This window comes from Sander vitreus, chromosome 6 (assembly GCF_031162955.1).
Source record: "Sander vitreus isolate 19-12246 chromosome 6, sanVit1, whole genome shotgun sequence".
Lineage (NCBI taxonomy): Eukaryota > Metazoa > Chordata > Actinopteri > Perciformes > Percidae > Sander > Sander vitreus.
The window spans coordinates 17,781,966-17,806,877 of record NC_135860.1 but is presented as its reverse complement, the minus strand read 5'-3'; the positions used below and the strand labels follow the sequence as shown (position 1 = coordinate 17,806,877).

The 24,912-nt window shown below is 39.0% G+C and overlaps 2 protein-coding genes and 1 pseudogene across 3 annotated transcripts; all 3 read right to left on the bottom strand.

Moving 5' to 3' along the window:
* Positions 1 to 2,937: 2,937 nt before the first annotated feature.
* On the bottom strand, positions 2,938 to 13,260 carry LOC144519799 (chemerin-like receptor 1; annotated as a pseudogene). Its single transcript, XR_013502135.1, has 2 exons — positions 13,059 to 13,260; positions 2,938 to 4,107 (listed from the first exon to the last, which is right to left on the bottom strand). The product of XR_013502135.1 is annotated as a chemerin-like receptor 1 (transcript).
* LOC144519802 (chemerin-like receptor 1) lies at positions 6,565 to 9,106 on the bottom strand. Its single transcript, XM_078253236.1, has 2 exons — positions 9,022 to 9,106; positions 6,565 to 8,243 (listed from the first exon to the last, which is right to left on the bottom strand). The coding sequence occupies exon 2, from the start codon at positions 8,227 to 8,229 to the stop codon at positions 7,129 to 7,131; it is 1,101 nt and encodes a 366-aa protein (XP_078109362.1). The 5' UTR covers positions 8,230 to 8,243; positions 9,022 to 9,106; the 3' UTR covers positions 6,565 to 7,128.
* Positions 13,261 to 16,779: 3,519 nt separating the features above from the next.
* Positions 16,780 to 20,578, bottom strand: LOC144519801 (chemerin-like receptor 1). Its single transcript, XM_078253235.1, has 2 exons — positions 20,497 to 20,578; positions 16,780 to 19,619 (listed from the first exon to the last, which is right to left on the bottom strand). The coding sequence occupies exon 2, from the start codon at positions 19,606 to 19,608 to the stop codon at positions 18,469 to 18,471; it is 1,140 nt and encodes a 379-aa protein (XP_078109361.1). The 5' UTR covers positions 19,609 to 19,619; positions 20,497 to 20,578; the 3' UTR covers positions 16,780 to 18,468.
* Positions 20,579 to 24,912: the final 4,334 nt, after the last annotated feature.

Below are 24,912 nucleotides of genomic sequence, written 5' to 3'. Positions count from 1 at the left end.
TTAAGATTTGAAATACCTTGCATTCACCATTAAATGATCTTGTAAAAGGATGTAGAAAAATTGTGTCATAGATTCTGCTTAAATTATTAGAATAATACTCATAGATGTAAAAGCTAGCCTACTGATAGTCCAATGAGATATTTATGGCTGACATAATCACAAGTGACTGAGGGTCAGGGAAATGAAAACAGTATGATAATGTTATCAAAGCAATCCCACAATCTATAATTGTGATGTCAGTTTATATCCAAGCAATGTAAATCCAAATCTTCCTACTTTTTTGGTGAATGGACACCCTTTCACTAATCTAAAATTGCCCAACACCGAAATCCTGAAAGCCTTTGTCGTGAAATTATACTAATTTTCATGAAACAGAAACTCAATTTTACAATAAACAATATAAAATTTGCACCAAAAGTTAAAGAAGTCCACTTTAAGATTCTTAATAGTTCAGGTGATATGTGAAAATGTTTTTTCAAAAAGCATGAAATTTGGTACACTTGTACAGCATGCATTCATGCATGCATGCACTTCTGTATCCTAACCATGCATGGACTGGAGTCAGGATGTTTAGTAAAGCCTGAACCAAAATTCTTTAGTACTTTCCAAACTGCGTCATGGCACATTGGGATTAAACAACATGTCCTATCAGCTAAAAAGGTCACGTGAATAGGACATATCAGTCCTTATTTAGCATACTTTAGAGACATTATATATGTCTATAAGGGGTATAATTTCCAACAACTGCTTTCCTCGACAAATGCAAGATGTATGTTCAAAAAGGGTGAAGATTAACCAAGAGATGGTGTCTGTGGGGATTGTCATTGTGCACAATTTTCTCTCGTCTTAATGATAGAGGAAGTTGGGTTGAGTTGGGTATAAGACGTAGTTGGGGACAATGCTGTACAAAATGAACTAGCTATAAGCCTGTTTGTGCAGTGGTTTCACACCCTATATTTAGTAAAAAAAAGCTCTGTCATTTCTATTTCACTTAGGTTACATAACACACACACACACACACACACACACACACACACACACACACACACACACACACACACACACATATTTCCAGATTCATGTAAATAATGTAGGCGTAGTTAAAACATGGTAATGTTTACAGCTTGTTTGAGGGTCTATGTATAAAGATAACAGAAGCAAAACAAGTAATTTGAAATATACATTTTGTGTCAAACTTTGCTATGTACAGTTTCAATAATTATTTCTACTTGTCATGGACAGCTTCAAACTTCAGTATTAAGAGGTGACTTCCCAGTGCTCCGACTGGTGTCCACTGACTTTGTGTCAGTGTGAGAGCCAGTAACCTCTTCCTGGAAGGCAGTCTCCAATAATTTCAGGATGGATTTGCGGACTTTATCTTTCAAATCTTGGCCTATGAATTTCTTGCTATAACTTGTCTGTCTTCTGGAAATAACAATTTATAGAACCTCTGTCCTTTGGGAAACTCAAAATGTTATGGTTTTGGTTTTCTGTCATGTCTTGTCTCCTTGTGATTTTCGGTCTTGTCTTGTTTTATGTTCTGTTTCCTGTTTTATTTTGATAGTCTGGTTTTCTGTCTTGTCTTGTCTGGTTTTACTTCATGTCTTGTGTTTTCCCGCTCTTGTGATTGCCTGATGTTTTCCACCTGTTTCCCAGCCCTTGTGTCACCTGCCTCTTGTTACCTCGTTACCCTCTGTATTTAGTCTTTGTGTTCCCCTTGTCCTGTGTCAGATCGTTATGTGTTCTTGTGCTTGCATGTCGTGTCCCCCACTGTCAGTTTGTGTGTATTTTTTTTGCTCCCTGGATTTTCTTTGGTCTCAAGTTTCTGGTTTGTTTTCTGCTCTTGTTTTTTGGATTCCCTGTTTTTGTTTTCTATACTCTGGATTAGTTTTGGCCTGCCGCATTCAGGACTCCCTTTGTTTATTTGTATTATGGACTGTATTATGGATTTGTATTATGATATTGTTTTATGGACTATTAAATCTTCCACCTCAAACTTTCTCCTGCCTGCCTGCCTGCTCTCTGCCTTTGGGTCCTCAACTTCCCTGAACCTAACACCAAAAGAAAAACTGCTAAATATACTCAAACAATTAAATGTGTGAATTATGGGTTGTTGAGATGACTAGCTGAGAAAGTGTAGGTACAATTTCTGATGTTTACCATGATGCATATGCACCTGCTGCATAATATATTTTTCTCTGTCGGTTGAGCTCATGTTAATCAGCCTTGCAAGCAAAATATATCTGTAAGACTTTTTTTTTTTTTTTTTTTTTCAATGACATATTAGATTCAATGAGGCAATTTCACAACTCTAGGTCACTTGTATGTTCTTTCCTGTCGGCATCTCTTCCTGGTAGACCCTCCTAAATCAGCTTCCCTCTCAAATTCAGAAAAGCATGTGAAATGCAACTGCTATCTTTAGTGTGTTGGGGATAAGTTATTAGTAAAAAAAACAACTTTTTCAGACTTTTCATAAACCATTACAGCTATAATAAAGGACATGTGAGGATCTAAGGTTTTCTCCAAGAATAGTGTTGTATGATACTAGAAACAATATGTGAAATTTAGTGATTATACAGTATGTGTTATGGGTGGAAAACTGACAAGTCCAAATAATATTTCAATAACGGAAAATGATGGCATCATCATTTACAGATTATTTAAAGAGTTGGCCGACCGGGCTAAGAAATATTAAAATAAAATACAATAATTTATATTAGAATAATGCTTTTGTAGACATGCTCATGTTCCATAAAATATTCATAAACCACATACAAAGAATAAGTGGTCTGTATGTTGTCCAAGGGTTAAGTAATAATGAAAAACTAAGTTATGTAAACCCTACAATCGCTACCTTCGGAACATAATTAGCTCATATGTAGGTATTTATAATACAAAAACATTGAAACATTGTTATTTTTTAGTTACATTTATGTGAAAAAGATTTGCTATATGTACTGTTACAGTATTTGTTTATTCATATCGTGGATAACCTTATATCTCAGCAACACCAACTGACCTCTCATTGCTTCGACTGGTGACCATAGACCTTTTGTAGGTGTGAGAGCGAGAAACCTCTTCCTGGAAGGCAGTCTCTAAAACATTCAGGATGGATTTATGAACTCTGTCTTTGAAATCTTGGGGCATGAACACATACAGCAGTGGGTTTAAGCAACTGTTGAAAGGCCAGGCTGTTTGCTATAGGGACTCCGATAGTGGTGACATGGTCTAATGTTTCACTTGCATGATTAGAATTCACTATCTCAATTAAAGTCATACCATAATAAGGAGCCCAGCACAGGAAAAAAAGTGGTGATATCTGCAGCGATGATCTTAAAGGGGCGACTTGATTGGCTGGCCAGGGTACGGTTTCTTCTGAGACGATGGATTATCACAGCATAACAGGAGACAATGACAGTGAAGGGAACAACAAATCCCAGGAGGAAGCGGGTGATGGTCGCAGCTGATTCACAGACGGTGTTTCATAGTCATCAGAAAAAGCAAAGTTGTTGAAGCAGATGATAATGTCGTCATTGTTATATGATGACCCAGTGTCCCTGAAGATGAAGTATGGAGCGCTGAGAATCAGAGCCATAACCCAAACACCCAGACTCACAAAGGCCGCCTTGCGTACACTTCGGTGGTTCTGGGCCCAGACGGGCCACACCACAGACACACATCTGTCCACACTGATCACCACCAGAATTTAGCCACTGGCAAACATGTTCAGAAACCTTATAGTGCTGTTGAGTTTGCACGTGAACTTGCCGAAAGGCCAGTGGAAGTCCATAGCTGTGTACGTCACACTCGGGCAGGAATGCTGTGAAGAGGAAGTTGGCCACAGCGAGGTTGAGAAACGCAGTTTGGTTCTTCTTGAACCCGGTCACCCAGATAACCACTCCATTACCGAGCAGACCAAGAACAAAGGCCAGGCAGTAAACAATGAGAGACATGATGTTGAGAGACTGTCTCAGCTCAGCATGTTCATCTTTATAGTCCTCCTCATAATCATCATCATACAAAGAGCCATTTTTTCCAGTGGCATCTGTTGTATCGTTGTGATAGAAAGGTGCAGTAGTAATTTCCCCCTTCCGTCCATTCCCCAACCTGCAAAGACAACATGAAAATTAAATATTCATATCTTCTTGTGAGCCAAGAGGAAATTTAAAAAAATGTTTCTGACCTTTTCATGCCAGTCTCTTGTGCCAATAAAAATAAAAGAATCTTTGTCCATCAAAAAAAGGAAAAGCAGACAGCTCTATGAAATACAGAGTTTTTTTTATGTAAGTCCAAGTTAAGATATTTGTCAAGGTATGCTACCTGTATAGCCCTCATCAGGTGCTTTTATTGTCTCGTTTACCTTGATTAAATTCAAAGGATGACCCATTATTATAGCAAGAATAAAAGTACCTTTCTTCAAGTTCGTCAGTCGGATGACAATGTGTCTGAAGCAGCAGTAATCGTGGTTGAAATCTAAAGAAAGAAAGACTAATGAAAGCTGCGAGCTCATCATGCTAAGACTCCTGATATATGTGATGTCACCATTACATCAAGGCGGGACCACATGTAGCACAAAGTTCTCATGACAAATTCCAGTTGTACTGTCAATGATTATTATGAAGAACTATTGCTGTTTATTTCTATAATTTATTTGTTTAACCCTTATTCATTTTTGTGCTGTTTCCAATTTCATTCTTGAATATTTATGTTGGTATCTCAGACACATAAGGATCTGTAATCAGTGTGTAGGTGGAAAGAAATGGTTTGGAAATCAACTACTTTTGACTGATGCAAAACCAGAAAGTTACACAATTTTACAAGATGGCTTCTCGCTATCTTTAAGTCCCTGGAGCATGTGAGCCTGGTTATTTTGTCCACTTATTTTGCCTTCTTCACAAGTAAGAGGACAGGGGATCTCTGTGCTCTTTTTGCTCACATCTTTTGCACGTCAACATCCAAGTGAGGATGGGGTTGCAGACTAAATTTCATGCTATGACTTGTCTGCCTTCTTCAAATGCCACACAATAGAGCCTCTGTCCTTTAGGACCCGCCAAAAGAAAAATCAAAAAGTGACCAAACAACTAAATATTAAAATAATGGGTTGCTAAACGACTATGGATTGATGTGGATTGATGGCGTATTTGCTTGATACAGGATGTAAAAGCTCTGTGTTACTGTTTGAACCAATTTCTGAACAAAGAGAAAGAGATCTGAAGTAAAAATATATCCTTGTCTGATATATTATTATAATCAATATTAGTATAAGAGGAATTGCACAGGTCTAAGTTATCTCCACTATGTTCCTTCCTGTCAGCTTCCTCCTTAATTAGACTTCCTCTACATTTAGAAACACATTCAACATGCAACTGATATCTTGAGTTTAGAAAGTACTTCTTCATTTGAGTACTAAAGTACAAAACCTTCCTCCAACCACTACTGACAGTAATTTATTACCAGTCCACATTTATGTATTTATTGGATTACAAATCCAATAAATACACAACAGTATATGGCCTTGTCTAAAATGTTCCCACGATTCAGTCACAGTTCACCTCTTTTTTAACAGTGACAGAGAATTTAGAAAATACTTTTCACACAGAAAATTACATTGTAAAAAAATATACGGGAAGATCTAAATGTTTTTCCCCCCCAACTGTCCAAACTATTTTATTAATAAAATAAACAAATTCATCATAGGTTATCCCATTAAGATGATCAGAACAATATCTATGTAGGATATAAAAGCTACTGGTAATAATTCACTTTGGCACAAAAAGCCTTAACATATTCAAAGAAAAAAATAATCGTTGACTAAGGAGGTACTCACACTAGAATATACTCATGAAGGAAGAAAAAAAGACTGAAGGGCGCTAAATGATTTTTAACCTTTAATAGCACAGACAGTGCAACAAATCAGTTTGCAGTATTAATGGCTGAATGTTAATCAGTGTGCTGCAGTGTTTTTATCTCTCTAAAGCTGGCTGTCCCTGGTCTGAGATGCTCTTGATTCTGCGGCACATTACTGGATGTTGCGTGGAGAACCCCTTTTGAACTGGTCTATACTTAAATATGTAAAACAGTTCCCTCTGCTGGTCAATTAATATTATGAAGAAAGTCAATGAAATTAGAAAGTCCATCAACAACAAAAAGTATCCTGTATGTATAGTATGCATCAATCACACTAGAGAAAGCGATTACAGGCACAATCTTTTGTAAAATGATGGCATGTTTTTTATTATTGTGTGATTATACGTCAAGGGGTAGGATAGTGAAGTCCAAATAATATTTGAATAATGGAAAAATAATAATGGCAAGAAAAATTACTATAACAATCATCATCATTAAAATAAAGCTCTTATAGACAGATCGCTACATCTTCAACCCACAAGTGGGCCATTCCATTTTTCTGTGGTTCTGTGTTGTCATATTTAATGATAAGACTATTTGCCTTTTTTAATTTGTCCTTACAATAAATACATTGAAAGTTTATCAAACCAGCAGTTCAAATTCAGGTAAATTACTTTCTATGGTGTCGGTACATGGAAAGCAACAACGTCGCCCAAAATGGTGGTGCAGATATAAACAAGTGGGACTTGTATTGTTTGCATGTTTTCTTTACTGTCACATACAGGCAAGAAAATGGTAATCGCAATCTGTTGCGTAAGTGACAGATGGTAAAAAACAAAGCTCACTTGTGTTACACAAATTTAACCATAAACTCATGTAATACCTATTTTGAAAAAACTGCTGGGTTCTTTTGTTCAGGAAATGGCATTTTACAACCCCAAGGATGTGCACAGACATTGGTAGGGCCCTGTATGATTTGTTGCATGATGCTCCGCCTGCTCTCCCTCACTCTCTGGTCTGGAGCCTTGTGTTTGGGCCTCATAACTCACAACAGCAAAAAAGGGAAAAAAAGAAAGAAAAATTTATTTAGGCTATTTCTCCAGAGGGGCAACTGAGCCAATCAGGGCAAACGGGTTATTGTTGCCCAGGCAACAATAGCCCGTACCTGTGCACGTCCCTGGGGCATTGCTGTGATTCTCAGCTCATAACAGAACTGTGTGACTAAAAACATCCCACGCCTTATTCAACAAAGGTTTAGATCACAGAAGGCAGACTTATACTTCAGTAGGTACTAACTGACTTCCCAGTGCTCTGACTGGTGTCCACTGACTTTGTGTCAGTGTGAGAGCCAGTAACCTCTTCCTGGAAGGCACTCTCCAATAATTTCAGGATGGATTTGCGGACTTTATCTTTGAAATCTTGGCCCATGAACACATACAGCAGTGGGTTCAGGCAACTGTTGAGAAACGCCAGGCTGGTTGCTATAGGGGCTCCGATAGTGGTGACATAGTCTACTGTTTCACTTTGATAAGAAGGTAATAAATTGACCATCTCAATTAAAGCCATGATGTGATAAGGAGCCCAGCACAGGAAAAAAGTGGTAATAACAGCAGCGATGATCTTAAAGGGGCGACTTGATTGGCTGGCCAGGGTACGGTTTCTTCTGAGACGATGGATTATCACAGCATAACAGGAGACAATGACAGTGAAGGGAACAACAAATCCCAGGAGGAAGCGGGTGATGGTCATGACCTGATTACGAAACTGTCGCAGCTGATTCACAGACGGTGTTTCATAGTCATCAGAAAAAGCAAAGTTGTTGAAGCAGATGATAATGTTGTCATTGTTATATGATGACCCAGTGTCCCTGAAGATGAAGTATGGAGTGCTGAGAATCAGAGCCAGAACCCAAACACCCAGACTCACAAAGGATGCCTTGCGTACACTTCGGTGGTTCTGGGCCCAGACGGGCCACACCACAGACACACATCTGTCCACACTGATCACCACCAGAATGTAGACACTGGCAAACATGTTCAGGAAGTTTAATGTGCTGTTCAGTTTGCACATATACTTGCCGAAAGGCCAGTGGAAGTCCATAGCCAGGTACGTCACACTCAGGGGCAAAAATAATGTGAAGAGGAAGTCGGCCACAGCGAGGTTGAGGAACCAAACTGTGTTAACAGTTTGGTTCTTCTTGAACCCGGTCACCCAGATAACCACTCCATTACCGAGCACACCAAGAACAAAGGCCAGGCAGTAAACAACGAGAGACATGATGTTGAGAGACTGTCTCAGCTCAGCATACTGGTCGATAAACACAGAGACATTTTTTCCATCTGTTGTATTGATGTGATAGGAAGGGGTAGCGTTCCTCTCCATCACTGTCTTGAGAACTGCAATGGCAACATTAAGAAACAATATGAACTTTTTACTTTTTCCCCCTTACATAGATTTCTTAATTTCTTCATGGAACATGTAGGCCTACTTATTAATCTTAAAATAATACTTAATTTTCAGTGCATTTATGAATGAATCAATGAGGACACATCTTTAAAATGAACTGAACAAAATGATTTGAAGTGATGAAAGTATTTCAAATAAAACTAAATTCATGCAATTCTCCAGAGCCAATGATAAAGATTACAATAATATATAATGTTGGCTAGGTTGCAGAATACAAATAGGCTGTCTTGTCATGGGGCTTGATGAGAAATGCACATTTGAATATTATTTAGAAACACTTGTTGATGAACTGTAACTGAAGTTTGGCCTGCTGTAGCCGCCCTCTGACCTGTAGACTATGTGGATGTCAACAAAACATTTAAACTTGCCCACTGCAACTGTTAGATCTTTTCTATTTTATTCTAATAAACTGTTAAATCTCTTTTGACATGTAAATGAGGAACATGTTTTGGTGACCAAAAGATTTTTAGTTTAGTTCTTTTTAAAAATAATTATTGACCCAAAACAGCAGCATGCTCTCTGAAACAAAGCTGTGTATATTACTTAATTCAGTTTAATAAGGCTATTTGCTCTATTATTCAAATAAAATCCAAGGTAGGAAGTCTCTGTACCCAATTCAGAGGATTTTGTCATATTTCATATTAACAGCCTTGTTGGAGGAATCTCGTGTAAAAATAACAAATTCTAAGAATAACAAAGGTTACGTACCTTTCTCAAAGCTCTGCAGTTGGTTGAGGATGAATCCGTGGCAGAAGTATCAAATTGACAGATTTATAATGCCACTGCCCACGTCGAGGCGGAGCCACAGACAGCAAGTGCCAGTGCACACAAATCATTTATTTTTCCCGAAGTCTATTAGCCTACCTCCTTGTTGCCCAAACACATTATAGCTATTCAAACATTGTATTGTAATTCTTTTTTTACTAAAACAAAAATGTGTCTCCATTGATATGAACTACATAATGCATATGTAGATACAGTATACATTAGGTCAGCACGGTGGCTCAGTGGTTAGCACTTCTGCCTCACAACAAGAAGGTTCTGGGTGTTCCGGTTTCTTCCCACCATAAAGACATGCATGCTAGGTAATTAGGACTACAGTTGAAAATTATCCGACTGGCTAACACTGGCGCATTTACAGAAATGTTGATTAATGTGCATTGTCCTAATCAAATAAACTTACAAACTTATTACACTGTTTGGAGCAGCACATATAGCTCTTTGAGTGTTGTTGCTTTGTATTGATTGAGTGAATCACGGATTCGAATAATGATTGAATAATAACGGAGGTTTGCCAGATAGTTTTGTAAAATAGCAGGTAACTTCCTTTTTGCCACTTTCCACTTGAAGCTGGCCACAAATGTTGCTGCTTCTGTGGATGCACCCCGGCAAGCAAAAGAGATCTGAAGCAAGAATATATCTTTTGACATATAATTTTGGCTATCAAGGAAATTACACACATCACATCTCTTTCCTGTCAGCATCCTGTTTTGTACTGTCATGTCATTGCAGTTGGCTATTGCAGATGATAATGTCATCATTGTTATATGATGATCCAGTGTCCCTGAAGATGAAGTATGGAGCGCTGAGAATCAGAGCTAGAACCCAAACACCCACTCACAAAGGACGCCTTGCGTACACTTCGGTGGTTCCGGGTCCAGACGGGCCACACCACAGACACACATCTGTCCACACTGATCACCACCAGAATGTAGACACTGGCAAACATGTTCAGAAAGCCTAATGTGCTGTTCAGTTTGCACATGAACTTGCCGAAAGGCCAGTGGAAAGTCAAAGCCACGTATGTCACTCTGAGGGGCATGGATGCTGTGAAGAGAAAGTTGGCCACAGCGAAGTTGAGGAACCAAACTGTGTGAACTGTTTTCTTCATCTTGAACCTGGTCACCCAGATAACCACTCCATTACCGAGCACACCAAGAACAAAGGCCAGGCAGCAAATAATGAGAGACATGGTGTAGAGAGACTTTCTCAACTTTTCTCTCTGCTTGTTGATATACATAGAGCCATTATTTCCAGATACATCTGTTTTATTGATGTGATAGGAAAGGGTAGCGGCCATTTCCATCAATGTCTTGAGAAGAAACAATATGAACTTTTTTTCCTTTTTTGGTAACAGTTTATTAATAAGAGTACAAATCATATACTTAGGCAACTAATGCATAGCTCGTGATGATTTATTAAATAAACAAATGCAGGATGAAATCCTGTTACTCACCCTTAACAAATAATCAAGTCACTATGACTTGATCATGTGATGTGATGAGTTCACCAATTACGAATGTTAATTCACATTTAATTCATACATTAATTGATATGCAACCAAATGAGCTGGATTCCAGTTAGATAAAAGTTTAGACCCATGCATGTGCTCAGCTTCACCTAAAGCAGAACAGTACTCTCATAGAAATATGAAGCAATTTCTTTTTTAAATCAAACTGGTCGTTGGATGCAAACATTTAAGCTACATGTTGCTCTATGTCTACGCTCACGGAGAGGGGGAAAGTCAACTGGAAGGAGTCATTAAACAAGCTGATTAATGCCTATAATTGCACAAGAAGTGAGGTCACAGGGTTCTCTCCTTTCTACCTCCTGTTCGGAAGAGCTCCACGACTTCCTATTGACTTATTATTCCGGCTAACACCAGAGACTGGAACCGCAGACCACCAGCAATACATGAAAAAATGGAAAGATGGAATGCAAGAAGCATATGAGATTGCCAGAGAAAATGCAAAAAAATCTGCAGAGAGAGGAAAGAGGAGTTATGACAGCAAAGTCAGAAGTTCTGTATTGGAAGAGGGTGACCGCGTCCTTGTCAGAAACAAGACTCCCAGAGGTGGAACAGGCAAGCTCCGCAGCCACTGGGAAGACTGCATCTACAGAGTGGTGCGTCAGGTAAATAAGGACCTTCCAATCTATGAAGTTGTGCCTGAACAGGGAAAAGGGAGAGACAGCAGAATTTTACACCGGAATCTTTTGCTTCCATGCAACCACTTGCCATTAGAGATTCCACTCAAAGTGGCCAAGCAGCCAAAGAGAAAGCGCATCAGAAAAGAAAAAGTAGGTGACAGTGCAACACAACCTGAGAGCAGCAGTAACAATGAAGATGACTGGCACTGCTACTTCCCAGCACAACCTGTACCAGTAGTTCAGTCTCAGGCAGATGAAAACACGGGCCCAACCGAAAGAGAGTATGATAATGAAGCAGTCAATGAGTCCAGTGAGGAACCAGCACCACGAATGGATGAAAGATGAAGCAAATCTCTCTTGCTTGACCAAAGGGGCACACCAAACTAAGTGGAAAGTGTTCCAGATGAGGTTGCTTTGGAAGACAGCATACTGACACCCTCATCACCTGAGCAAAGTGGAAATTACTACAAGGCAGTGCAGACCCCTGCGAGGCCAAGGAGAGAGAGGAGGGCACCGAAAGTCTTCACCTACAATGAACTTGGTGAACCAGCTTGTTACAGTATTGGACCATCAGCCCATCAAACATTCTGGTACCAGCCTCTGCCATATGGACAGCAAACAGCAGAGAATCAGTGGAGAGACACTGTGTCGTTTCTTCCCTGTCAACTAGTGCCTTTACCTGGGTGCTAACCACAAAACAGCAGAACACACACATTTAATGGACTTTGCAGAACATCAGAAAACACACTATTTTATAGACTTTTGAAAAAGAATGAACAGAACACAGTCATTCACACGTCTTACGGACTTTTGAAGAATGCCGAAGGCTAATGCTATTTCATGGACTGTTTAAACAGCTAAGTCTATTCACATACGTGTTTGAGATATTAAGCATGATCTCTTTGTATATATGTATTGTAATGCACTATGTAAGGAAGTCTGACTGGTCACGCAGTAATTAAATGGTACTTAGTCAGTATATGTATATAAGTATATGTCACAGGATGTTATAGATTGTCAGAATAGTAATATGTTGTACAGCACATCCAGTCCATTTTGAATGTAACATACCAACATTAACTGGATAGATAGCTACGTTTGTCTACATATTAGGTTAGCAATTGTTAAATGTTAATAAGAGTTGAAATGACTGACTAGAGATGGGTGCTTACTCCGCGATGATTACCTGTTTGGAGTTAGGAGTTGGACCTTAGTACAAGATGTCGGGACGACATCTGTTTTTGAAGGGGAGTGTGTTGTAGATACTATATGTAAGGTATAAAATAATGCACTTCAAAGTAACGGTAGATGCAATGTTATGAGTGTTTATGTTGTTCTTTGTTTGACTGTAATAAGAAGAAAAAAAAGGAAAGTAGCCAGTTACATCATGTCCGTTGTGTAGCCTGTAGGGGGAGCTCTTGGCCAGTGTCTCAGTCATTAAACTACTGACTTGAGAGCTGAACAGTCGCTATTGTTTTAACTCAAGTTATTTCTTCCCCTATTCAGGTAACGTGCTCTTCTTGCTTTATATTTTGGCGTAACCTTAACCTGTATTGTTATTTTCAGTCATTAAACTACTGAACTCAAGTTATTTCTTCCCCTATTCAGGGGCTTAACACTTGAGCAAGCACAACATGTATAAACAAACAGTACTGGCACCACTTCACCACCACTACTACTACTACTACTACTACTACTACCAGTAGTACTACTGTAGTAAGTGGACTGGAGAACATTGACAGAACCACACTTCCTGGCAAGTTAAAGCTCTGGTGCATGCAGTTCAGACTCCTTCCACGCCAAATGTGGCCACTTACCATCTATGAAGCGCTCTCAAGTGTGCCAAAGTCAGACTGGAGATGATACTAATGGATTCCAGAGATCCATTTGTAGCCCAAGCCAGGCTAACCACTGGGAGGAAATGGACCCCATCGGAGGCAACCAAGCAGGCAATGACAGCACTCCAGCACAGGGACATTGTGGGTCATGTGCAGTAAGGGAGGAGTGATCTTGGCCTTGGGGCGAGTACACCAGCCTGGAACAAGTTCCAAAGACGCAGGCTTGTGCTTGAGGTGATACGTCAGCAAGAGGAGGCAACAAGGTGCACAAAAGCTGTTAGTCAGGCAAAACCATGGCAATGACATGGTGAGGGGGAGGAGGGAGTGGAGAAGAGGAAGATCTTCTGGAAAGAACTGTGGGAAATGGAGACATTCAAAACAATCTTCACCATCAAGGCTGCCTATGATGTCTTGCCATCTCCCAAAAACCTTAACCAGTGGCACGGAGAAGACCCCACATGCCCTCTCTGCAACCAGACTCCAGCAACACTCAAACACATCCGGGTTGCAAGACCATCTCATTCAAGGTTGTTACACCTGGTGGCACAACCAGGTGTTACGGTGTCTTGCAGGAGGCCTTTGAGCGCAAGAAGCTGAGGTATGCTGTGCAAGCAGCTGATGCGCAACAGCGAGGCTGGACAGCAAAGGTCTGACCAGTGGAAGTAGGCTGTAGAGGGTTTGTATCCACATCTACTTCAATGCTACTCCGGGAGATGGGAGTGTGAGGGAAGGCCCATCGGCAGGCAGTCAAAGGCCTCTCCAAAGCTGCTGAAAGGAGTCAGTGGCTGTGGATGAAAAGTAAGGACTCCATCTGGGCCCTCAAGTGAGCAGATGGCATCAGATAACCCGGAGGATGCCATCTCTTACTCGACCATCCCACAGAGTCTTTTAGCAGTTTGTCTCAAGTATGCAACTAAGGGATGTTTACATCTAGTCCTACACAACAGATATATTAGTACTACAGGTAATAATAATAAACCCATGCTGTAAAACATATGCCATACAGTACAATACCACTGTCTTCCTAATGTTGAGCTTTTTTATTTTATTTTATGACCCCATTGTATGAAGAGCATACACATCAGATTTTAACAAACCAATTTACCAACTAGTACTTAACAAATTGACATTTCCAAATATTATTAGAGCTGTTAAGTAACTAAATCCACTTTTGCCATTTAGCCTTGACTGAAACATTTCCACAATTCACAGTTGTAGTTGACTACTTTCATTACTTTTAGAAGCAGAGTATTGTCCCATAAATGTCCTTATTGTTAAAACATATCAAACGACAAAAACTAATGACTTCAAAAAATACTTTGCATACACCATTAGCATTATATTGTGAAAGGATACAGAGGGATGTAAATGTTTTCATGTGCTTTTTGTTCATGTATAAAGAGTCCACATATTTTGAAGTCATTTAAAAATAATCATGAATACTATTTCACTGATAACATTAACAAATTCACCATTGACGTTACACAATTGAGTTTATAAGAATAATAGGACATGATGTAAAAGCTACTGATAATTTAAAATAACTAAAAACTAAAAATAACTTTAGCACTGAAATCCTACTCAAAATACTACATCATCACAAATGACTGACTGACTGACAGACAGACTACTTGACTAGAATGCCTTTAATATTGCAAACAGTGCTACAAATCTGTTTGCACAATTAAAGGCATATTAAAGGCTGCAAATCAATAAGTGTGCTCCAGGGTTTTTTCCCCTCTGAATTTTGCTGGGTTTTTTTATCTGATAAGCACCTGATATGAAAAAAACAGCTCCCTCTAATGGCCAAGTCTATAATAATAATGAAATGATAAAAAGCCCATCCTGTGATCGGCTAGTTGTTTGTTATGTGTTACATCAGATGAATTCTGTATGTTATAGATAGATACACATGTCCCTCGTTCTATATATATATATATATATATATATATATATATATATATATATATACACACACACACACACACACACACACACACAAGTTTACTATACTACACAGATATACTATACACACACACACACACACACACACAATTAGAATATCATGAAAAAGTTGATTTATTTCAGTAATTCCATTCAAACAGTGAAACTTGTATAATGTATACATTCATTCCACACAGACTGATATATTTCAAATGTTCATTTCTTTTAATTTTGATGATTAGAACTGACAACTAATGAAAACCCCAAATTCAGTATCTCCAAAAATTAGAATATTACTTAAGACCAATACAAAAAAGGATTTTTAGAAATGTTGGAAAGTATGAGCATGTACAGCACTCAGTACTTAGTTGGCTCTTTTTGCCTGAATTACTGCAGCAATGCAGCGTGGCATGGAGTCGATCAGTCTGTGGCACTGCTCAGGTGTTATAAGATAGTGATAGTGGCCTTCAGCTCTTCTGCATTGTTGGGTCTGGCGCATCGCATCATCCTCTTCACAATACCCCATAGATTTTCTATAGGGTTAAGGTCAGGCGAGTTTGCTGGCCAATTAAGAACAGGGATACCATGGTCCTTAAACCAGGTACTGGTAGCTTTGGCACTGTGTGCAGGTGCCAAGTCCTGTTGGAAAATGAAATCTGCATCTCCATAAAGTTGGTCAGCAGCAGGAAGCATGAAGTACTCTAAAACTTCCTGGTAGACGGCTGCGTTTGACCTTGGACCTCAGAAAACACAGTGGACCGACACCAGCAGATGACATGGCACCCCAAACCATCACTGACTGTGGAAACTTTACACTGGACTTCAAGCACCGTGGATTCTGTGCCTCTCCTCTCTTCCTCCAGACTCTGGGACCTTGATTTCCAAAGAAAATGCAAAATGTACTTTCATCAGAGAACATAACTTTGGACCACTCAGCAGCAGTCCAGTCCTTTTTGTTTTTAGCCCAGGCGAGACGCTTCTGACGCTGTGTCTTGTTCAGGAGTGGCTTGACACAAGGAATGCGACAGCTGAAACCCATGTCTTGCATACGTCTGTGCGTGGTGGTTCTTGAAGCACTGACTCCAGCTGCAGTCCACTCTTTGTGAATCTCCCCCACATTTTTGAATGGGTTTTGTTTCACAATCCTCTCCAGGGTGCGGTTATCCCTATTGCTTGTACACTTTTTTTCTACCACATCTTTTCCTTCCCTTCGCCTCTCTATTAATGTGCTTGGACACAGAGCTCTGTGAACAGCCAGCCTCTTTAGCAATGACCTTTTGTGTCTTGCCCTCCTTGTGCAAGGTGTCAATGGTCGTCTTTTGGACAGCTGTCAAGTCAGCAGTCTTCCCCGTGATTGTGTAGCCTACAGAACTAGACTGAGGGACCATTTAAAGGCCTTTGCAAGTGTTTTGAGTTAATTAGCTGATTAGAGTGTGGCACCAGGTGTCTTCAATATTGAACCTTGTCAATATTCTAATTTTCTGAGATACTGAATTTGGGGTTTTCATTAGTTGTCAGTTCTAATCATCAAAATTAAAAGAAATTAACACTTTAAATATATCAGTCTGTGTGGAATGAATGTATACATTATACAAGTTTCACTTTTTGAACGGAATTACTGAAATAAATCAACTTATTCATGATATTCTAATTATATGACCAGCACCTGTATATAGTAAATATATAGTATATAGTCAGTTTGGTAAAATTATGTGGTGATTATGAGACGTCCATTATGATTAAAAAAACGGTCAAGTCCATACAATATTTTAATAATGGAAATAATGGTAATAATTATTATCACCATTTATAGATTCTTGGTAGAGTTGTCCACTGAGGCTAAAAAAACAATCAAATTATCATTGGTTACATCACAATAAATCTTTCATAGAGAGGTTCAAAAGAGAGGTTGTTAAATCACAATATGCCACATATATCAAAGTCATAGAGTACATAGAATATGTATGCCATTCAATTTTTTTCCCATTCAATAAGTCGACTAATAACTGATTGATCTTTTAATTTATTTTTTGGGGAACAAATGCCAAATATTTACTGGTTCTAGCTTCTAAAATGTTTATACTTGGTGTTTTTTCTTGATCAATATTTTGCTATTTCCTTTATAAAAACCTGTGCTTTATTGAGAGAAAATCCAGAAACTGGCAGATTAATTGATAATGAAAATAATCTGTAGCAAAATGGGGGAAATGATACATTAAAACTTTCAGATTATAGCACAATATGCATGTACTCACATATCAGACATATGACCCCAAAAAACAGTGATCCAAAGATTACACCAAGCAAAGTATATAATGCAGCTGCTACTTTAAGCATAATAATCTCAAAGTCACTATTAAGGTATTTATTGGGCTTACATTAGCCTGTCCTAGTGCTGAATAACAATTGTAAAAAAAAAAACATTTATATTTATCAAAGCATGCAGAAGACATGGAGCAGTCAAAAGTCCGTTAAATCATTTTCTGGTATTGCCACCTGGCAGGCGGCATAAGAAATAGACATTACAGGGTGATTTACTTAATGAAAATTACTATACAGACAGAATGAATTAAACTAAACTAGTATAATTACGTGAAGTAGCTGCCCACCTCACTTTCACTTTGTATGTACCCAAAGATGGCCTTTGTGGTCACTGTAATGGGCACAATTTTGTCATGCACACACATCAGATAGGATCAGTGGCTGGGGTTAGTTGTGTGTGAGGGGCAAGTGGGGAAATTGACTTGCTTTAAGCCTGTTTGTGCAGTGCTTCTTCATCACTTTCTTGCTTGTTTTGCACAAATTCAACCATAAACTGATGTAATTTTGAAATTATGACTGGTTTCTCTTGTCAAAGAAGATGGCACATTACATATCCACTAGGTCTACTATGGTACAGACTGAAGGTGAGTCAAAATGCAGCCAATAAGAGCAGTGAAGAGGCACCATTGTTTCTCAAAAGATAAATGTAGCCACTTGCTCTACAGGTTATTCAATTTGGGAAAAGTAGTCTGCATTAGTCTGCATGCGTTTATTTATTTGTGTATGTTCTGTTTTCTTTCTTTTTTCCCTTGTGAAGCACTATATAAATAAGCGTTATTATTATTATTATTATTATTATTATTTATAAACCATTTTTAGAATTTCAAAATGTTTTATCCCACAAATGCATCACAAACGGAACTAGAAGTTATTGTGTAATATTACCACCTGTCTGCTCTACCAGACTTTAAACACGGTGAAAGCTGTATATCAAGTTTCCAATCATAATAAAAACCCTACAGTATATCAATCAAATGGTAACAGGTGAAATGTTTCAATTTCAGATAAAATATACAGATCGCCTTGAGGGAATATAAAACAACAACAGCTAAGATATTTGTTATATACAGTTACATTTGCTATGTACAGTTACAGTATTTGTTTATTTATGTCATGGACGACCTTATACCTCGGCATCAGAAACAGACTTTTCTTTGCTCCGACTGGTAACCATTGAGTTTGTGTAGGTATAAGAACGAGAAACCTCTTCCTGGAAGGCACTCTCCAAAACATTCAGGATGGATTTGCGGACTTTATCTTTGAAATCTTGGCCCATGAACACATACAGCAGTGGGTTCAGGCAACTGTTGAGAAACGCCAGGCTGGTTGCTATAGGGACTCCAATAGTGGTGACATGGTCTAATGTTTCACTTGCATGACTAGCCATGTGGTTTACCAACTCAATTAAAGCCATGATGTGATAAGGAGCCCAGCACAGGAAAAAAGTGGTGATAACTGCAGCGATGATCTTAAAGGGGCGACTTGATTGGCTGGCCAGAGTACGGTTTCTTCTGAGACGATGGATTATGACAGCATAACAGGAGACAATGACAGTGAAGGGAACAACAAATCCCAGGAGGAAGCGGGTGATGGTCATGGCCTGATGACGAAACTGTCGCAGCTGATTCACAGACGGTGTTTCATAGTCATCAGAAAAAGCAAAGTTGTTGAAGCAGTTGATAATGTCGTCATTGTTATATGATGACCCAGTGTCCCTGAAGATGAAGTATGGAGCGCTGAGAATCAGAGCCAGAACCCAAACACCCAGACTCACAAAGGACGCCTTGCGTACACTTCGGTGGTTCTGGGCCCAGACGGGCCACACCACAGACACACATCTGTCCACACTGATCACCACCAGAATGTAGACACTGGCAAACATGTTCAGAAAACTTATAGTGCTGTTGAGTTTGCACATGAACTTGCCGAAAGGCCAGTGGAAGTCCATAGCTGTGTATGTCACACTCAGGGGCAGGAATGCTGTGAAGAGGAAGTCGGCCACAGCGAGGTTGAGGAACCAAACTGTGTTAACAGTTTTCTTCATCTTGAAACCGGTCACCCAGATAACCACTCCATTACCGAGCACACCAAGAACAAAGGCCAGGCAGTAAACAATGAGAGACATGATGTTGAGAGACTGTCTCAGCTCAGCATGTTCATCTTTATAGTCATACTCGTCGTCATCATACAAAGAGCCATTTCTTCCAGTGGCATCTGTTGCATTGATGTGATAGAAAGGGGTAGCGGACATTAGCTCCATCATTGTTTTGAGACCTGCAATAAAAATAAATAAATGTTATGCTATTTATATTTTACCTAGAGGCCAATAACATTCCCTAATAATGCATGAGATTAATGTTTTCCCAAATTATTTTCATTAAAAGTTAGGATATTCAGTCCACTCCTGAAAATGACAAGTTGTATCTTCACTTATGTCAGCTCAGAAATAAGGCCTAGAAGATGCTGTTCACGACATGACTTGAATTGTGGGATAACAGTCCCAACTACTATTTGAACTTCATTATAGAACCATCTGGTGAGCCACATTAGACATATAGAAACATCTTAATGATTTCCCCATCTTTTTATGCTAGTTAGAGGCTTCATAATAAGGCTTAAAAAAACAAACTTGGAAAGTCTTGCACAACATGCAGTATGCAAACAGCGCACCAATTTACCCACTGAATTAAATTCACATTAGTGCACTATGCGCATATGAAACAGGAACAGAAAGTCTGAACAGAGCAAATAAACCACTGTTGGATAAAAGCAAGAGTCCCCACGCACTATGTGAAGGGTTTATTTGCATGCATCCCAATTTATTTTCCTAAATCATTTTTTGTGCAAGCCAGGGAATATCAGTCAAACTGGTGTTGAGTTGTTTTGATAAGATATCTCTCTCAAATGGCTTTTAGCCTCATCTGTGTTTGTAAATGAACTCTTCATATTCAGGCTTAATTAACAGTTTGACATATTTGCGCTGTTAATTGCTTACAAAGAACTTTGTCGACCTCAAAGAGCAGCAACTCTCTAGCTAAAACGAAGCGGTTCAAATTACAGACTAAGCTGTTTTCCAGAACATGAATAGCATTGCCTACATCACATGCCTTTATTGTCGTATTTCAAACAGAGGGTAACAAAGGTACAGTACCTTCCTCAAAGCGCCAGTCCGATGAGGAGGTGTCCGCTGCAAGACTCACACCGGACAACTCGGAGCAGTCTGTGGAAATCGTGGAATTCTGATCCATGACTCCTTAAATATGTGACGTCATCGCTCACAAGGAGGAGGGACCCAAGGCCGCACGCACCCCCCTCCTTTGAAGACCATTCAACTTCTCGTAGGCCTACTTTATTCTTTGGCTGTTTATGCAATGCAGTTCAACAAATATTTTTACATTTTCTAAAGCAAAAAAAATATATTCACAATTTTGTCTTCATCGATAGACGGGTTACATTTATGCATACTGTATGAAGATGCAGTGTATGTGTATATAATACACAGACATTCTGTTTATTGTGAAACATGCTGCTGACTCAAGAGCAGCTCTTATCTGCAAGTGTGCTAATCTGAAGTCTGACGCAAAATCCAGCCAAGACATGCCTTCTTCAGATGACAAACTATAGAGCCTTTATCCTTTGGGAAACTCCACAAGTGAAAACACCAAGTAGCCAAACAACTAAATACATAAATTGTGGGTTGTTGAGATGACTACCTGAGAAAGAGTGGAGCTATGACTTCTCATGTGCACCAGTGATCCCGCTGCATAATGTGTTTTTCTCTTTGTGGGTTGACCTCACGTTAGCTTGAGGTTAAGCTCTGTGTTGACTATGTGAATCGGCATCTGAACTTGTAGGTTACATATTTTCAATGTCCCCTCTCTTCACCCTGCAGCACATATAAGAAAGTCACAGCAGCATTTGTCCATAATTTAGGGTTGCTGTGAAGTTTTATAAAATAGCAGGCTACTCCCTCTGTGCCACTGTCCACTTGAAGCTGGGCACAAAAACGACAGTGCCTCAGTAGATTCAACCCTGTAAACAAAACAGATCTGGAGTAAGAATTAATCCATTGGAATTTTGTTCAGTATTGTGACAATGTCACAGGTGTGAATTATGTAGGCCCAAGGGAATTACTTTGGGTTCAACATTTGGGGGGGGGGGTTTGAGATCTCCATTTTTGAGCAAAATTGAAATTTTAAGCATATCAAACACTTCATTTCCTGCATTCTGGTGAATTTTTCTGCGACAAGGAAATTATTATTATTAGAAATATGGGGGAGGGGGGAGGGGGAGGGGGATGGTTGCACTGGCCAGTTCTGTTATTGGGGGGGTTTTGCACTTGTAATCCGATCTCTTTTGAAATTTGGGAACTCATTTTACAACAGTAAGTGGAACTTCTTGGCATTGGATGGGATACTTTTGGTTACTCATTACAATGAACTGTGCATTCCTGAAACATCTGACATTTAAAGTAAAGGTGCATAAGTGTAGGTATCACGACAGAACGGGACTGGCAAACAACCGCAGACCTGATTGAAACCTTAAAACAAAAGGGAATTCATGTGCCCACCCTGAAGCAAATCTAAGCAGCCAATCTAAGCAATTTCATCTTTTAAAACCTGCCTGCCACATTCCTGCTACTTCTGTACTTCAGATATATCCCAGTCAAGTTCTCAGAGTCCCGAAAATTGAAATCTATTCCATGACCTTGCAATAACATGGACCTAGAGATTAAATGAATAATTCGAACAAGAAGATTTGAAGGAACTGAAAAACTTCCAGACTCACTAAAAGTTTTTTGTTGTTTATATAGCAAGATAAAGGCATGGACATGGGGGGGTGTTGGCTGGAGGGACTGAAAATCAGCCTCATGTCCCCAGAGTACAGCCCTACCTTTCACTGGGGAAGACATGTTTCATCTATTGACTTCATGATCGTATTTCCTCCCACATGGTTCCTCTTTCCTCTTGGTTTTTCTTCAACACTGCCCACACATTTGTACATCTGTATGACATGGTTGTGATTATTATTTTTCAATGTTATGTGGAAAATTGCAAACATGATGCATGGGCTGTTTTCAGTAATCAGTGTTTCTTCACATTTCAAATGCAAACACACTGATGTTGAGAGAAGAACACCATTGTGCAAGAGGAAATCTTTTTAATGTCAATTGACATAATTGCACAGTACCTTGATAAGCAAACTTTATCAACAGGGATTAAACTACGGTGGCCCTGAAGTGCAAATCACAACAGCAAATATAAATATAAATAAATAAATAATAATAAATAAATAAATAGGAAAACATGACAGCAAATACGAAAACACAACAGCAAAATAGGAAAACACGACAGCAAATATGAAAACACTTCAACAAATCATAAAACACAACGGCAAATAGGAAAACACAACGGCAAATAGGAAAACACAACGGCAAATAGGAAAACACGACAGCAAATAGAAAAACACGACAGCAAATATGAAAACACTTCAACAAATCATAAAACACAATGGCAAATAGGAAAACACAACGGCAAATAGAAAAACACGACGCAAATAGAAAAACACAACAGCAAATATGAAAACACTTCAACAAATCATAAAACACAATGGCAAATAGGAAAACACAACGGCAAATAGGAAAACACGACAGCAAATAGAAAAACACGACAGCAAATAGGAAAACACGACAGCAAATATGAAAACACTTCAACAAATCATAAAACACAACAGCAAATCGGAAAACACGACAGCAAATAGGAAAACACGACAGCAAATATGAAAACACGACAGCAAATAGGAAATCACAACGGCAAATAGGAAAACACAACAGAAAATAGGAAAACACGACAGCAAATAGGAAAACACGACAGGAAATATGAAAACATGACAGCATTAACTTCTACCGGAAAAGGTAGGGCCTATCTAGCAGAGGACGGACCCTCCTGATTGGACAGACGAACTGTCTGTCCAATCAGGAGGTTTTAACAGGTTTTAACACTTCCTGTTTTAACAGGATGGAGAGGTGAAAAACACGGAAAAGCGCCTACTTTTAACAGAGAGACAGTCCGTCTGTCCAATCAGGAGGCTCCGTCCTCTGCTAGATAGGCCCTACCTTTTCCAGTAGAAGTTAATGCCGTTTTGTTTTCCTATTTGCTTTCATGTTTTTCTATTTGCTGTCGTGTTTTCCTATTTGCTGTCGTGTTTTCCTATTTGCTGTCGTGTTTTCCTATTTGCTGTCGTGTTTTCCTATTTGCTGTCGTGTTTTCGTATTTGCCGTTGTGTTTTATGATTTATTGAAGTGTTTTCCTATTTGCTGTCGTGTTTTCCTATTTGCTGTCGTGTTTTCCTATTTGCTGTCGTGTTTTCATATTTGCTGTTGTGTTTTCATATTTGCTGTCATGTTTTCCTATTTGCTATCGTGTTTTCCTATTTGCTGTCGTGTTTTCATGTTTGCTGTTGTGTTTTCCTATTTGCTGTCGTGTTTTCCTATTTGCCGTTGTGTTTTATGATTTGTTGAAGTGTTTTCCTATTTGCTGTCGTGTTTTCATATTTGCCGTTGTGTTTTATGATTTGCTGTTGCGTTTTTCTATTTGCTGTTGTGATTTGCACTTCAGGGCCACCGTATCAAACAGATGTTGAGAAGCACTTGGCCACTTGGACTTATTGGCACATACTGAATTGGAAGTTTTAAAGAATTTTAGTCATTATATAAATAATATGCGCCAAAACTAAAACTGGCTTAAAACTCATACTTTGACATCAAAGTACACATATCTGTATTTTCTTTTCCAAAAATAAAGGCCATTCTTAATATCAATAAACCAACACAAGTGTTATTGATATACCCCTGAGTAAATAAATGTCTTAATATGCAATTCAAACAATCAGACTAAGGAGCATCTAGGAGGCTTTGGTGATCTCCTCCACAACAGTTCACACAGTGAAACACACTAACCCTATATCTTGAACTAATCAAATTCACACCGTTTGAGCTGCTAGAACCTGCCCAACCCTAAAAAGCTGAATCCCCTTGCTAGTGTACACACACACCACACAGGAACTATGTCCTGCCAATATTCCAGATGTGAGGGGGAGGAAGGAAGGAAAGAGAGAGAGAGTGAGTAAGAGACACTACATGTGTCTGGGTACGCACTCTGCATGAGCTCAGAGCAACACCCTTATTTGAGTGTGTAGGAGGACTCATTTCTCTGTTATCATGGCATTTTTTTGGGGGATATATAAATATTCAACATGTGAATATTTGTCCCCACTGAGAGATATTTTACACCAGGATCAAAATTCAATTCATTCTAACAACAGGAAACAGTTTAAAATAAGCTGACCCAGTTACTTTCTTCCTCACTCGCTTTAAATCTGAACTGTTCAGCTCCATTTGCAACACTAAATGACATTACTGTTTTAGCTAAAGTCTAGACAGTATGACTACTTTGTTTAATCTGGACCCTCTTGGGCAATACATCCTCCACTTTTCATTTCTGTGCTTAAATGTGTTTTTTTGAATTTTCTGCTGTATCGTCGTGTAACAGAACTTAAAGGCAGAGCA

Excerpts from the sequence above, each read along its gene's own strand:
- LOC144519802 (XM_078253236.1), bottom strand. The coding sequence starts at position 8,229 with ATGGAGAGGAACGCTACCCCTTCCTATCACATCAATACAACAGATGGA.
- LOC144519801 (XM_078253235.1), bottom strand. The coding sequence starts at position 19,608 with ATGATGGAGCTAATGTCCGCTACCCCTTTCTATCACATCAATGCAACA.